The sequence below is a fragment of the Bemisia tabaci genome, chromosome 9 (assembly GCF_918797505.1).
Source record: "Bemisia tabaci chromosome 9, PGI_BMITA_v3".
Lineage (NCBI taxonomy): Eukaryota > Metazoa > Arthropoda > Insecta > Hemiptera > Aleyrodidae > Bemisia > Bemisia tabaci.
In genome coordinates this window covers 22,285,712-22,301,540 of record NC_092801.1, presented here as the reverse complement: position 1 = coordinate 22,301,540, position 15,829 = coordinate 22,285,712, and the positions used below count along the sequence as shown (strand labels likewise).

The following is a 15,829-nucleotide window of genomic DNA, read 5'->3' as shown; positions in this document are numbered from 1 at the left end:
ACGTTGGCGCAGAGCCATCATTTTTTAGGCGCCATGACCGATTTCTTAGGCGCATTTGGCGCGTTGGCGCCTGTGAGTTTCGAACACTGTTTCTGATCCCCGTATCTTTCAATAGTTTCAATAGGTACGTAAAAACGAAATTACATGACACAATAACGGTCTCATCAAATCACACCTCCCCTGGAGCGTTACGTAAAAATTTATCTGAAATATATTCACGTTAGAATACAAGTTATGAAAAAGAGGGGCTGTCAAAAAAATTGGCGCGGCTTTTTTGGATCACCCCGTACCTGTCGGTCCTCTCAACAATTTCTAAGTCAGCTGACGAGGATTTATCCCGAAACGAGCGAAACATGCTATCTAATTTAAATTGAAACAAAAATTTAGATACGCAGTTACTTTATCGTGCACTAAAGGAATCTTTTTCTTGTGGCTTTGAATTTTTTACGCGAGCGGATTCTTTGCTGTGGACTTTATGGTCCAAGGCTCTTGAAAAAACTGTCCTGGCTAAAGTATCATCTTTCCTGTCTCAGAGGTCCCGTTGCGGACCACTCCAAAATGCCTGCTTTGCTTTTTTTGGTTAGCTCTCTTCAACTTTCAACATGTCGTGAGCCAGACGAGGTTAGTACTTATTTTAAATAAGCATATTGTAAATGCAAGTTTTCTTCTGATTATGAATAGCTTTTTTATTTATTTGTCCATTGAATCTATGTTTATCGGTTTGCGTTTTTATTTTCCGTTCGATCCATGTCGATAGAATACAAATTAACCCTCTCGTTACACGCAGACTTCCTATCTTTTTTTTTTTTTTTTTTTTTTTTTTTTTTTTTTTTTTTTTTTTTAACTGAGGAATTCTTCTTCTGCTGTGTCTTCAGCAATTGTTGCTACGTACGGATATGCCATGCGTGCTGATCACAGCTCATTGCATACTCGACTCTCTGAAGGCGTTTCATGTGCGAAAGTAGCGCAATCTGTCGAAGAACGAACGAGGTAGGGATCGAGCGATTCGTTCAATCTCACCTCCTTTCACAGGGTGCTCTACTTCCGTACCTACATCAAACGCCTTCAGAGAGTCAACTATGCAATGAGCTAAAATCAGTACGCACAACATATTTGCAACAACAATTGCTGCGGACGCAGCTGAAGGCGAATCGAAAACAACTGTATAATTCACGGTGAAAAATATTGTAGCTCTAATTAATTTTGTAACCAATAGAGAGTTGTATTTCATGGGCTTTTTATGGAGGGTTCTCGAAAAACCTCTCAACATGAACCAAGTTTAAATGCAGAATAAAATATACCGCAGTACAAATTTTCATTCTTCGAAGACCGATGAAGCGCCCAAACCACAATTCGCTCTTGAAGCAAAAGAAAAATACGACAAAAATATACCCAAAAGCTGTTTACAGGGGCCAAATGGAGATGTTGCATGTGTGAGGGATTTGCGATTTGACCATTGATTCTTATGTAAAAGTTCGCGAGAAACACGATGGTGCCACTGGTTTTCTCTGAAATCATCTACCAAGCTCAAAAAAGCTCTCAAGTTGAAGCCAAAATGGAAGGGATATCCCACCCTACCCTGAGAATCCACCTCTACATCAAAACAAACTCTCCATACATAGATAGGGAGCAAATACATTAGCAGGGTTGCCACTTTATTTGGGGACTCCAAAACTGAAAACACGGCATCACTGCTAATGTATTTGCTCCCTATCTATGTATGGAAAGTTTGTTTTGATGTAGAGTTGGACTCTCAGGGTAGGGTGGGATATACCCTCCATTTTGGCCTCACTTTGCGAGCTTTTTTTGAGCTTGGGAGATGATTTCAGAGAAAACCAGTGGCACCATCGTGTTTCTCGCGAACTTTAACACAAGAATCAATGGTCAAATCGCAAATCCCTCACACATGCAACATCTCGACTATTTCCGGTAGATGTATATAGCGTTCCCAATGTTTCAAAAATTTACTTTAGAGATTTCCACAACCTCGCTACCCAAAGCGTCATTTCCATCTATGTGCCATTCTTATGCCTCATCAGACATGTATGAATTTCGTCGTGTAAACGTTCACGGAAATTTTGTATATTGAATGTCAACAGTGGAAATTCGACAAATGCGCACATGCATCACCTTTCTTTCCAAAATAACAAGCACACTTACGCATAGTATTACGATAGCCTGAGTCTGAAACTACGTACCTTCATCTCTGTTTGCGGTGTTGCAGATTTTCTGTCATACTTTAATTTTTCTTTGGAAGCTAATCGACGTAATATTTCTCAAAAATCTCATTATTTGCCCTCATTTGTAAGCAGGATATTATATATAAACAAGTTACAAAGTTGGCTTGCTTCTCTTTAAAAAAATAAATTAAATCGAAGCGACAATTTTGAAACATTGCAATCCCAAGTAGCACATTGCAACGAAAATATTGAAATTAAATTGAATACGATTTCAAGATAATTGTAATTTTTTTACCATTATATTGCAATATTTATACATCTTTTATTCGATTTATTCCAATTTCACACAATCAACAAAATAAGCATCATGTGTCAGAAAAATACGCAATAAGCAATGCAATGAAAAATTGCAACTTATTTCAATTTTATCGCAATGAGATTCAATAAATGGGACCCCTTCAAATAAGAGCTAGGCAAAATACACAACACTCAGGGGAATTGCAATAATTTTACCATGTAATCGCTACATATTCTGCCGCGCTAAGGAAGAACGTCGTATAAACCTTCAGGCGTTGCCAAATTTCCTATCAAAAAACTCGAATTTTCGGTAAACTTATGAATATTTTCCTCCCAATTTCTCAGATAATTTTGTTCGCGATTTCGCCTAACGATTCTGAAAATGTCAAGGAAAAATATTCATATCTTTCCTCAAAAATAAACATTTTATCGAAATAAATTTGCCAACTCAAATGTTCATACAGCGTTTTTCCTTAGCACGACAGTATTGCAATCGGTGCTACTTGGGATGGAGATACATGGTTTTGCCCCATAACCATCGATATACTTATTCCTTCTCCGTATTTAATTCATAGTATTTTTTCCATTAATGTTTCCTATACAGATTATCCGGGGGGGTGACAGTCGGTTTGAAGAAAACTTCCCGAATGGTTGAATCTGCATTTGGAACAATCGAGGTAAAATCTTATAATTTTTTTTTATTCTAAAGTATAGATAGTATGTAGTGATTAGGATTACCATTTGTCAACAGTCGGATAGTTCGTGCTTTTTACTCGGAATTTAATAATTCAAGAACGCCACCGCTTAAATGAATCGGTTTCTGTTATACGGGCGTAAGTCCAAAAATTTCAAAATCGTTTTTTTTGCATTTTCAGCCTCCTTTAGGGTACATACACATTTTCTGAAAAGATGGCGGAAGTCCCATGTATAGAAGGCTGTGGAATAGGGGGGCGAGTTTTCAAACTCGCGCATTTCTGAAGTTTCTGTAACTTTTTTCATAATAAATGAAGAACATTTGTATTGAATTTGCATCTTGACCTAGCTGTTAGGTGATATAACTTCTTATTGTGCATTGATCACAAAAATACATGATTGAAATTTGAAAACTTGGTTTCAACACTTTTTAAATGAAAATATCCCATGTCACCTTCATTAATTTTGGAAAAATAGGAGTAATTCTAGAAAATTTAGGCCTTTAAATAAATTTAAAAACATATAATAACTCCCTATGCTATATAAAAGAAAAAAACCATGTGCTACATTTTTCAAACTTACTTTAATATTAGTTTTTTGGCTTGAAACTGTCTCAGTCATCCTTCGTTTTCTGGTATAAGGGCGTAAGTCCAAAACTTAAAATTAGCCTAAAAGGGTACTAAAATTTTTCTGAGCCAAAAAAACATTTCAGAACTTTTAAACGGGTGTTTATACAACCTTTGAACTCTTTTTTGAAATTTAGTGGTGTCCTGCATAACGAGAAAATCAGTTTTTTGCCTCTCCTGAAAAATTTGGATTTGTGGACTTACGCCCGTTTAGCAGAAACCGATTCAAATATGTTTTCCGTATCGAAATACCTACGTTTTTAATAATAATGTATTTCTTGACATGATTTTTCCCGGAATTCAAACTTAATGAGTTCGAGACTGCTCGGCTTGTGAAACGTAATTGAATTGATTACCCTCTACTTGCAGTTCCTAGAACTTGTGAAAACTTGCCTATTACCGATTCTTACCATAATTTGCATTTGAGAATTTTTAAAAGAGAAGTATAGTCTGAAAATTATTCCATCTTCACAGTTACAAATTTCCGTGTTGGATGTCCCTGTGTTACTTTTTTTTGTGTCAGGTCAACCTGAAGGACTTGGTTGCTCAACATACTTTTGATTTAAATCGACCCAAGCGTAGGGCGTAGGCTACTCGGAGACATCGGATCATGAAGAAAGTTTCCTGCCGAACTTATGTACTCTTGTTTTCTTATCTAAGTATAATCAGGGATTGCGACTTGCGAGTGGCTAGCTTACTGGACTATATCACTCATGTGACCCAGGTTTAATCCTGGAGCATGGCTCGTCTGAACCAACTTTAAATGAAAAGTCGATGACACCAAAAAGCCTCTTCGGGAGCTTGAAGTAGGATGCAGGTACTGTCATTTAAGCCAAAAACGAAAAATATCTGTCGGGCTCTTCGAAAATGAAAGCGATGTTTATGTTAACATATGCGTGGTTTTTTCAAAAAATTAAGTTTCCCTAAGTCCCTAAGTCGACAAAAAAGTTAACATTACCACATCATACTGTTCTACAAGAGTTTAGCTTTCTAACGAGCTATAGATTTTTATTTTTGGACCCCTGCTTTGCGAGATAATCGATTTTTATCGAGACATCTTCATTTCGCTGCGGGTCCACCGACGACGTCGCGTCGCTTTTATTTTCGAAGAGCTCGACAGATTTTTTTTCCGTTTTCGGCTTAAATGACAGTACTTGCATCTTAGTTCAAGCTCCCGGAGAGACTTTTTGGTGTCATCGACTTTTCATTTGAAGTTGGTTCAGACGAACCGTGGGAGGATAGCATCTAATTTTTAATGAGGTCGCAGCTTTTCAACACACTGATTTGGTCCCTTTAACACACAGATTTTGTCTCTTCAACCTAAAGATTCGGTCGATTTGACACAGGAAAAACTAACACAAATCAACCAACCACTTGTGTTACTTCGTGTATTACTTTCTACCCAAGTGCCTAGTACATAGATTACAGTAAATTGCAAATGTACAGTTAAATTATTACAATTGCATTGGAGTTAGTGTATATTGCGGATCTACTGATTGAAGGCACACAGCTCACTGAAATATATTGCAATAAAATTGAAATAAGTTGCAGTTTTTCATTGTACTGCATATTGCCTATCTTTCTGACACATGGAACTCACTCTGTCGATTGTTCAAAATCGGTATGAGCAAATGACGTAAAAATATTGCCATTTCATGGTTAAAAATTTCAATTTTAATGCAGTAAATCGCAATTTTACTTCAACATTTTCATCGCACTATGTTACTTATAAACACAATATTAACACAAGATTTTGTTGACTTTTTCATACTGTGTACCTACTTGCAGTCCGCCTACATCTTAAAATCCGATTTTTCAATTCAACATCGACATAAATCGTTCTACCTACCTACCGAAAATTTTTCCTCCTTTCCCCCGTGAACGATCACATCTGAGTTTGTTTCGGTAGAATGGCAACGCTTTGAAATTAGTTGAACTTCCAATAAGTTTTCCCACGAGTTTTCCGAGATTCTCTTGAAATTGTGCTAAGACACTCCCACTTTCCTCTCTTCCAATTGTTTTTTCCGCTTCCAAGGAGAAAGGGTATCTTCTTTACGGGGAAATAATGAATCGAATGAGGGACAGAAGTTTGACGGAATTAGGGCGAGGAATTATTCAAGTATCGTTCCAGATTCATCAATTTATGAAACTCAACCGGGGGCCAATGAAGGAGTTCGATGAACTACCACCGATTCCCATGACCCTTTCAACAAATTTCAGTGTTATATATTAACACATCGCCACCTTCCGGCCGAAGTATCACAAGCGCCTTGCGATATTTCAAAATTTTCACCGCCATTTTATTTTTTTACAGAGAAATTGCTCAACGAAGTCGTCCGACAATTTCACTGAATTTTCCTAGTGCTTGCCGATAAAATTCAGTAAAATTTTCAATCAGATTCAACCAACGAATTCTCTATAAAAGAATGGAATGGCAGCGGAAATTTTGAAACGTCGTATGGCGCTTGTGATAATTCGGCCGAAAGATGATGATATTACGGAATACGGGGATTTAACCGTAACTTGTAAAGTAGTCTTTTATTTGGACTACATTTTGCAAATAGGAAATATAATTTCTGGCTCAGTTTAGAAACAACGTATGTACCATCAGTTTCCTTATGCACATACGTGTTTTTACAGATAAGCCAGAAATTATCGTTCCGAATTGCCAAATGTAGTCCATTTTTACGAGTTTTAAAATCCTTACTTAAAATGTTACGATGACAGAAGGAGTCCAGAATTCGGGGGGACTCCGAGCCGTGTGCCGCCGCACAGTGGATCGAGCCAAACAGAAAAATCGGACAGGAAATGTTTAACTAAAACTGCAAATTTTGATGTTTATTTCGCTACATTTGTTTCTTTAAGGGTTGGCTCGTGAAGAACATCGCACGAGGAAACCAATGAAACCACTTTTAGAGCCTCAAAGTTGTGTGTAAACGAAGTTATTAAAGTTTCCAAATTTTGTCCGACCTCTCCCATTGACTCAATCCACTGTAAGCCGTTGCCTGGAATGATGCCCGCGAGGGTGCTAAAACTTTTGTGTAATGTGACTCACCCCTACAGAATTCCACATCATGCTATGTGTGATGAATCTTCATTAATGAGCTTTAAAATTTAGGTCTCCACGTTTCCTTTTTTTATCTCAATGGAAATGGGAAATAATGGCACGAGCTCAACTCAAGAGTATTATTTTGAGCTTTCTGCGATTCTCATGTCTCTTAGAAGTTATTTTCCTTGAAAATTAACGCTAAAAGTTGTTCGGTAGTCCTCAAAAAAAGATTTTAAAGAATTTAAAATCAACCTACTGCGAATGGAATCGTTTAGTTCACTGGAAAAAAAACACATTGGATCTAGAGTCCAGACTCTTAAAAACATCGACAAAAAAAAAAAAATACTCTTGATTCAATCGGATTTTTGCTTGAATGAAGAACCAAACCTCTTAATTTGAGCGCATTTCCTTTTGATTTAAGCAAACATCTGGTTGAATCAAGAGTATTTTTTCTTGTCAATGTTTTCAAGAGTCTAGACTCTAAAACCAACGTGTTTTTTTCAGCAGTGTTTAAAAAAAAAGCCATGTTCACTTTTCTGAAACTCTTCAATCGGCCTCTTTTCATCAAGCTCACTCACTCTGATCAACACCGGCGGATCCAGCAGATTGGCAAAATTGTTTTTCTCCATTAACCTATGGAAATGTACGATTATTTAACATAGGTTTAAATAAAGGGAATCCGGTCTTGCCAAATTACTGGATTCGCCTCTGCTGATAAAGGGTATCCCAGGATAAGGGCACCAAAATGCCCCTCCTCACGGATTTTGAATTTAATGGTCTAAACCCCTTCAGGAGGTCCTAAAAACATGGTTTTGGGCAATTTTAACCTCCTGACCCCAACCACCCCCCCTCCAGCCCCGAAAAACCCATTTTTCGGGGAATTTTGGGGTATTTTCACGTTTTATTTCATATCTCCCGCGTTTTTCAATGGAAATGCACCAAAATTTCACCAAATGTACATCAGGGCAATCACATTCTTGGGTAAAAAAATCAAATTTATCGAAATATATGTAGACTCCGAAAAAAATTCGTGAAAATCGTAAATTTTCAATTTTTTTCAGATTTTAGCGGTTCTAAAAAAAATGAGGACACATACATTTTTTTTTATTGCCTTAAAATGTAGGTGATATACCCAGTTGTTACCAAAAAAAATTTCAAGCCTTCACGCGTGGTGCGTCCCACCGAAAAAATAGTTTTTTTGGCGCCAAAACGGTCAAAATGGCTCTTTTGGCAACGGTTTACTCGCACGCTATCAAGATAGTAACACTAAAATCTCTAATTTTTGGTTTCAATGTTTCAAGAAGCATGCCCTAGTAACATCAGAAAAGGTTACAAGTCGATCGAGTCCTTACGCCCCACGTAAAGTACCGGTTTTTGGCGCCAAAATGGTCAACATTCCTATTTCAGAAGAGGTTACTCGCCGTAGGGTGGCCCTTATTTTTGACTTTACGGAATTTAAAGTGCAGAGCCCTGCAAATGGTTTCATTTGATGAGAAAATAACTGGGAAAAAATAACAATGGAGAAAAAAATATTTTAAAACGCGCCTCAAAGAGCCTAAAGTTCCGAGCGTGGCGTGCGAAGACGCGTTTTTTCGTCATTTTGCGAATTTTTTTTCTCCCGTTGAAATGTTTCTACGGCTTTGAAATTTTTGTAGGTAACATACTTTTTAGAGTACTTTACGAGAAAAATAACGAAATTTACCTCGCCCATCACACATCATGCGATTTTGTCGATTGTTCATAAACATTCTCCCGGCACAGTTTGCCTGAACGAGTTTTGGCAGCCAAACGAGGCCACTTTGAAGGGGAAATGGGGTATTTTAAAAGTAGCGAGGTAAATGTTGTTATTTTTTTCGTGAATTACTATAAAATATGTGATACCTACTTCAGAAAATTTCAAAACCGAAGCAACAATTTAAAGGTGGAAAAAAGACACGCCGCGCGCCGTGCGGGTAGATTGTAAGGGAAAATCGGCAAAATCGCACGACATGGCCTCTTTGATGAGGTAAAAAGGGCATTTTAAATTGGGCGAGGTAAATTTCATTATTTTTCTCGTAAAGTACTCTAAAAAGTATGTTACCTACAAAAATTTCAAAGCCGTAGAAACATTTCAACGGGAGAAAAAAAATTCGCAAAATGACGAAAAAAACGCGTCTTCGCACGCCACGCTCGGAACTTTAGGCTCTTTGAGGCGCGTTTTAAAATATTTTTTTCTCCATTGTTATTTTTTCCCAGTTATTTTCTCATCAAATGAAACCATTTGCAGGGCTCTGCACTTTAAATTCCGTAAAGTCAAAAATAAGGGCCACCCTACGGCGAGTAACCTCTTCTGAAATAGGAATGTTGACCATTTTGGCGCCAAAAACCGGTACTTTACGTGGGGCGTAAGGACTCGATCGACTTGTAAACCTTTTCTGATGTTACTAGGGCATGCTTCTTGAAACATTGAAACCAAAAATTAGAGATTTTAGTGTTACTATCTTGATAGCGTGCGAGTAAACCGTTGCCAAAAGAGCCATTTTGACCGTTTTGGCGCCAAAAAAACTATTTTTTCGGTGGGACGCACCACGCGTGAAGGCTTGAAATTTTTTTTGGTAACAACTGGGTATATCACCTACATTTTAAGGCAATAAAAAAAAATGTATGTGTCCTCATTTTTTTTAGAACCGCTAAAATCTGAAAAAAATTGAAAATTTACGATTTTCACGAATTTTTTTCGGAGTCTACATATATTTCGATAAATTTGATTTTTTTACCCAAGAATGTGATTGCCTTGATGTACATTTGGTGAAATTTTGGTGCATTTCCATTGAAAAACGCGGGAGATATGAAATAAAACGTGAAAATACCCCAAAATTCCCCGAAAAATGGGTTTTTCGGGGCTGGAGGGGGGGTGGTTGGGGTCAGGAGGTTAAAATTGCCCAAAACCATGTTTTTAGGACCTCCTGAAGGGGTTTAGACCATTAAATTCAAAATCCGTGAGAATGGGCATTTTGGTGCCCTTATCCTGGGATACCCTTTTTTCTGCTGGTAAAGCCATTTCAGGCTTTGAATACGTCCCTTGTGTTTATTTGAGAAACTATAGATAATCAGCCTTCAAATGGATGGGACGGTCATTTTTTTCAAAAAATGAGTTGGCATCTTTTCGAACTATACACACTTCGATTTTAATATATCGTAATATGAATATCAGATTTTAGGGTAATGACTTCACAGTCGGGCATCACAAACGTATGGTTAGGATCAAGATTTTATCGTTGGAACTGTTTAATTTTTGCAGGAAGTACCGAATGTCGAATTCCATCCCCTCAACTTAAACAACTGCCTCCGATGTAAGCGATTCTTTTTTTCTAAGAAGAGCAAAATTCCTGATGATCGTTCCTGCTGCAACAGCAATTATGTGTTCGAATCAGACCCCGCGGAAAAAAAGATTTCTCATCGGATTCAGAAACTGAAACCTATCTACGAATTACTAAAAGGGGCACCATCGACAGCATCGCCAACGCCAAGCCAGGATGAACTACCTAAATCTCCTTCAAATTTAGCTCATGCAACCAACCATACAAGTGATACATCGCCCTCGAATATTGTAGATTTAACGAACCAACCTACTGAAGTTAAGACAACCAGTTCTCTCCCTCCTACAATTGTAGTCAATGAAACCGATCGTCCAGCTGAAACATCGACCACTAGCACTTCGTCTTCAACAAATGTGGTAAATAAAAATAACGAACCGTCTCCAAGACAAACGAATACTACTGCCTTCCATTCAAACACCGTAAGCACAACAAGCCAACCGACAAAAACTAGTATTCTAACTCCTCTAAATAAGATTACTAAAACAGATCATTCACCTCAGATAACAAAAATGCGTTCCATTTGTCCCATAACGACTAAAATATCAACTGCGCATAAACCAACCACTAAAATATGTGGCTGCAAATCAACCTCGACTAATCCTACCACTAAAATATGTGGCTGCAAATCAACCTCAACTAATCCTACCACTAAAATATGTGGCTGCAAATCAACCTCAACCAATCCTACCACCAAAAGATGTGACTGCAAGCCAACTTCAATCGAATTTACCACTAAAACACGCGGTTGTAATTTAACCTCGACTAAACCTACCACCAGAGCATGTAGCTGCAATTTAACTGCAAATACGCCATCGACAATCAAAACCACTACCAAGGCCCTTGTATGCAATTTAACCTCTCGCCCGTTGAATCCAACTGCTCCCACCAATTTTACATTTCTTGCCCCTCCTACATTGATTCAAAACACAACTTTGCCGCCAAGAGTCACATCCTGTAAAGTCAAGTGCGCTATGTTCAAGAAACCCACCTGCGCGCCAGATCGAACAGAACTTGAAAGACTCCGAGAAAAATTGGAAAAATACGGATTCACAATTGCGCCGAACCACATCAGAAACCGATTTCCGTATGCAGGGCAAATGAACACTCCATCCTTCACTTTTGACGTTCCGAAAACCACTCCATCCCTCACTTTAGACGTTCCGAAAACCACTCCATCCTTCACTTTCGACGCTCCGAAAACCACTCCATCACCAAACACATCTCAACCTCCGAGGCAGCAAAATCTAAACAACACCCTCAGAAATCCGACAGTTGGGAGATTCGTAGACTATACGAACGGTCTCAAAATGTTCAATCCATTTATAAATCAGCAAGTGTTACAAAGCCCTCACAAAAAATATCCCAACACTGAAAATTTATCCTCAAATCCTAAAATCGTGCTATACTCACTTGATCAAACTCCACAAAGTTCCTTACCCCCCGCGTGGCTAAACTGGCTGAGGAAAAACAAGATAACTTTTCTTACACCTACAGAGCAAACTAGACTTTATTTTCATGCTGATCGTGAAAATCATTCAAAATCAGACCTACCTGACGAATATGTAACAACATCATGGTTTCTTTTAAAATCGAAATGGGATGATTTAAAACATGCCAGCAACATTAATTACATCACCGATGTAAAATCTAACGGAACGGAGGCAATGACTGAAAGTTACCTCGAGAGGGGGCCGAGGCTTCATCCACTGAAAGACGATACTCCAATTTGTCGGACGACCGTTTGTCACGGAAAATTTCAGTGCGTTGAGAGTTGTCCTCCGCGACTTTCTCCATCGGCAGAGGCCACACCTGCTGCCGGCATCCCGAAGTCCAGTAACTTAAAAAGTGAGTTACGGGATATCATACTTGACATCATGAAAAATTGCTCATCTGAGCGAAAGACTACCACCACCAGAATTCCCACCACGAATCTTGATCCGAAAAGAGACCAGTATCAGAATTCCGAAAAAAATCAGAGCTTCGAAGTCCCGACTAATACCGTGCCATGCTCCACAACGTCAATTTCCCCTGGTGGAATGGAAAATTCGTCCGAAGAACATCGAAGCTCCTCCGAGTCAAAACCAACGATCAATTCCGAAACGACCGCGCTTTGTTTTTCAACTGCACCGCCTGCTCGTGGAATGGAAAATTCGTTCGAGGAATATCGGAGTTTTTCTGACGAGTCAAAATCACCGATCAATCCAGAAACAGCCGCAACCTGTGATTGTGAAGTGGAAAATTTACCGGTAAAACATCACAGTTCCACCGAGTCAAAATCCTCGATCGATCTAGAAAACACCCTTCCTTGGGCGTGCAGCGATATTGCCTCAAATGCGCCGAAGGAGAATCGATTCCCTCTTCGGTTGCAAGAGCTGATTAAAAACATAGTCAGACAGAGCATAAATGATCGTTCAAATTATCCGCCGACGCAATTGAAGAAAACAAGCGATCCTTGCGTTATTTCCTCCGCAAAACCTGACATTGGAACTGAAGTCTCGTCGACAGAACACCAGAAATCTCGTACTTCAACCAGAAGAACCAATCAGAGCACGACTGCCCCTCCTCTCTGCCTTGCAGTCCGCCCTCACGGAGGGAAGAAAAAATGTGAGTCAACCCCAGTGTGTCATTCAACATCGACTTTTACTCCTCCGTGGAGTCCACGTCCGGGTTCAAATCAAACTCAAGCGTCGAGCGAACCAAAATTTCGAGATATTTTATCTGACGTCATTTATCGATGTTTGACAACGCCTTCTGTTGATGATACTACTGTTTCGCCTTCGGTTGATGATGCTACTGCTCCGCCTTCGGTTGATGATACTACTGTTTCGCCTTTGGTTGATGATACTTCTGTTCCGCCTTCGGTTGATGGTACTACTGTTCCGCCTTCGGTTGATGATACTACTGTTCCTTGTGCGCAAAACAATACTATCTCAAATATCCCGGACAAAGATCAGTTAACACTTAAATTGCAAGGACTCATAAAAGATTTAATCAAGCAGAGCAGTATTAATTCACATTATTCAACAAACGAGCTGAAGGTAAAAAGCAACGATTTCACCTCCTTTACGCAATCGCCACTCCCTGAAACTGAAACTGAAGCACCGTCAACTGACCAACAGAAATCGTTTGAATCTATCCGAAGAACCAATCAGAAGAAGATGGTTCCTCGTATTTCCCTCGCAATCCGGCCTCCTGCTGGAAGAAAGAAATGCAAGTCAACATCAGTGAGCAATCTAACATCGACTACTCCATGTCCGTGCAGCTTGGATCGCGATTTGAATCGATCTCTAGTGTCGAGTGTGCCAGGAAACATAAGCCAGATGACAGAACTGCGAGAGAGGATATCCGACATCATACGTCAGTGTTTGTCCACGCCCCTGGTGGATGACTGTTGTACATCGAGTGTTGAAGCTGTAGCGGCAAGTGGTCCTCGGATTGCCGACGAAACATGTGGGAGTCAAAATTGTACGTTGAAAGTGGAGGAGACGACCTCCAATGTTAGTACTGTTGTCGACGGCAATATTGGTGGAAATCAAAATATCTCTTCGGATGAGGAATACGGGACTGAAAATGTGTCGGCTTCTTACGCTCTGGACATGATGTAATGGGTTTCGGGAAGCAGGAAAATATTGAATCGGTTCGATAAAATATGTTTAAGGTGATTCGATGGACGCCATATTTTGTGTCAGAGCGGCATGCGATATATCGCATCAATTGGTTCCATTTTTTCAGCTACTCGTCATTTTTCTCCAATTTTGAGATCGCAATTCTGTTGTCAGGAGACTAAAGAACTCACCAATTTTAACAAAGAAATTCAACGTAATAAAGGCGTGGTTTTTAGAGAGAGAAAATCGCATTCGAGTGCAGTTTCGATATCTGTATCGAATGCAATGTTTTCTCTCTGAAAAAAACCACGCCTTTACTTCGTTGAATTTCTTTGTTAAAATTGGTAAGTGAGTGCTTTAGTCTCCTGACAACAGAATCGCGATCTCAAAATTGGAGAAAAATGACGAGTAGCTGAAAAAATGGAACCAATGGATGCGATATATCGCATGCCTTTCTGACACAAAATATGGCGTCCATCAAATCACCTTACCACAGTCTTGTGAGCAATAATGGTAAGGGTCCAAAACAAGTAAAAAATGTATGAATTTATTTTGCACCCTTTAAGTAAAAAAGGACAAATCGTTCTATTACTGTGCAGAGTTATTATTAAGAATAATAAGCTGATATTCTCATAATACTTTTGTTGCCTTGTTCTTCTTGTCCATCGATGGGCAGTGGCGTGGCGTGAATTGCGATGTATCGATTGTTATGGCATTTAAACCTATGGTAAAGAATCAATTTTTAAGGTTTTCGCTGCGAACACCCTGTTTATCGATCCTTTTCCATAGGTTTAAATTGCATAACAATCGATGTATCGCAATTCACGCCACGCCACTGATGGAGATACGTGGTTTCCCACTTTAACCATCGATAAGGATAACCTCGAATGTAGCTAAGTTGAAAGTAAAATTTCTTGCCAAATCAGGAATTCGATTTAAACTGAAATTAGCCAGTATAATTGAAAGGGTAAGAGCGAGGAGGCTGAAATGCATTCGAACGTTTTAACTGAAAACTTAGTCGTGTACTCATTGATAGGTATACATTTCACAGAGTTAGCAATTTTCTTCCATCACAAAGAAAAATAACAAAGAAGTTCTGAAGAAAATTTGCAACCGATCATTCGTAATACGAATAATTTCCATCGGCTGGTTTGCATGCTGCCCAACGTTTATGAGGACGCCTGGATGCAACTATACCAGCTCAATGGACGTGCGTCTTGCATACATAAAAAATGAAGGCGTTTGAGTTCGTCTTACACGTCCTCGCACAGCGCCGCGTCGCGTCGTGGCGTGTGCGAAGCGACTTGTTAAGTCATCTGATTGTACAGGGTGTTTCAAAAGGAAATAACCTCCTTGAATATCTTTTGAACGAATTCAATACCAAAAGCCCCAATTTCAATATATTTTTTAGGCAGACGTCTTATCCACACAGTTGCATTTTTGGGCCCTTTTCTAACAATATTGAATCCATACAAATATTTAACCCGCGTTTTGGCGTTTTTCGTTATCCAAATGCGTTCAAACGACATTTAAGATGGATACTTTCTTTTGAACCACCCTGTGTTTTCATGGCTCCACGATAATGAGAGAAGGAAGCAAGTGCAAAAGAAGGGAGACGGGGGGTTTCGTAAAGTATTTCCAGAGAAGTTGTGCTTCGAAGTGGGCTTGTAAATGCTGCATTATTAATTTGCTTTCTTGAGAAATCAGGCATTGTTAGGTATCTAATATTTATCAATTTAATTGGATCGAATTCAACGAAAAGGAACTAACGTAAATTAGTCACCATTTTCTCGTCTGATTTTTTTTAGTTTTACAGTTTCATCTTCTAAAGGCTGACGAACTAGCGCTGTCTGTAAAAGATATGAGAATCGAGAGCATCTGAAATTAGTTCATTTTTTTTCTGTACTGACCAATCCAAGTGCCACCACCTCCCCAAGTAGCATTTTGCAGGGGAAAAATCGCGATATTTTTAAATTAAGTTGCGATTTTTTCATGATCTTTTGGCGATAAAATCACTTGG

General features: G+C 39.0%; 1 protein-coding gene across 1 annotated transcript; it reads left to right on the top strand.

The window, feature by feature from the left end:
- Nucleotides 1-329: 329 nt before the first annotated feature.
- LOC109034721 (uncharacterized) lies at nt 330-14,400 on the top strand. The gene is made up of 3 exons (XM_019048006.2): nt 330-621; nt 3,082-3,154; nt 10,126-14,400. Exons 2-3 carry the CDS (start codon nt 3,125-3,127, stop codon nt 13,807-13,809), a joined length of 3,714 nt encoding a protein of 1,237 aa, XP_018903551.2. The 5' UTR covers nt 330-621; nt 3,082-3,124; the 3' UTR covers nt 13,810-14,400.
- Nucleotides 14,401-15,829: the final 1,429 nt, after the last annotated feature.

Coding starts and splice junctions, on each gene's coding strand:
- LOC109034721 (XM_019048006.2), top strand. CDS start 3,125: ATGGTTGAATCTGCATTTGGAACAATCGAG. Junction 3,155..10,125: donor CTGCATTTGGAACAATCGAG/GTAAAATCTTAT, acceptor TAATTTTTGCAG/GAAGTACCGAATGTCGAATT.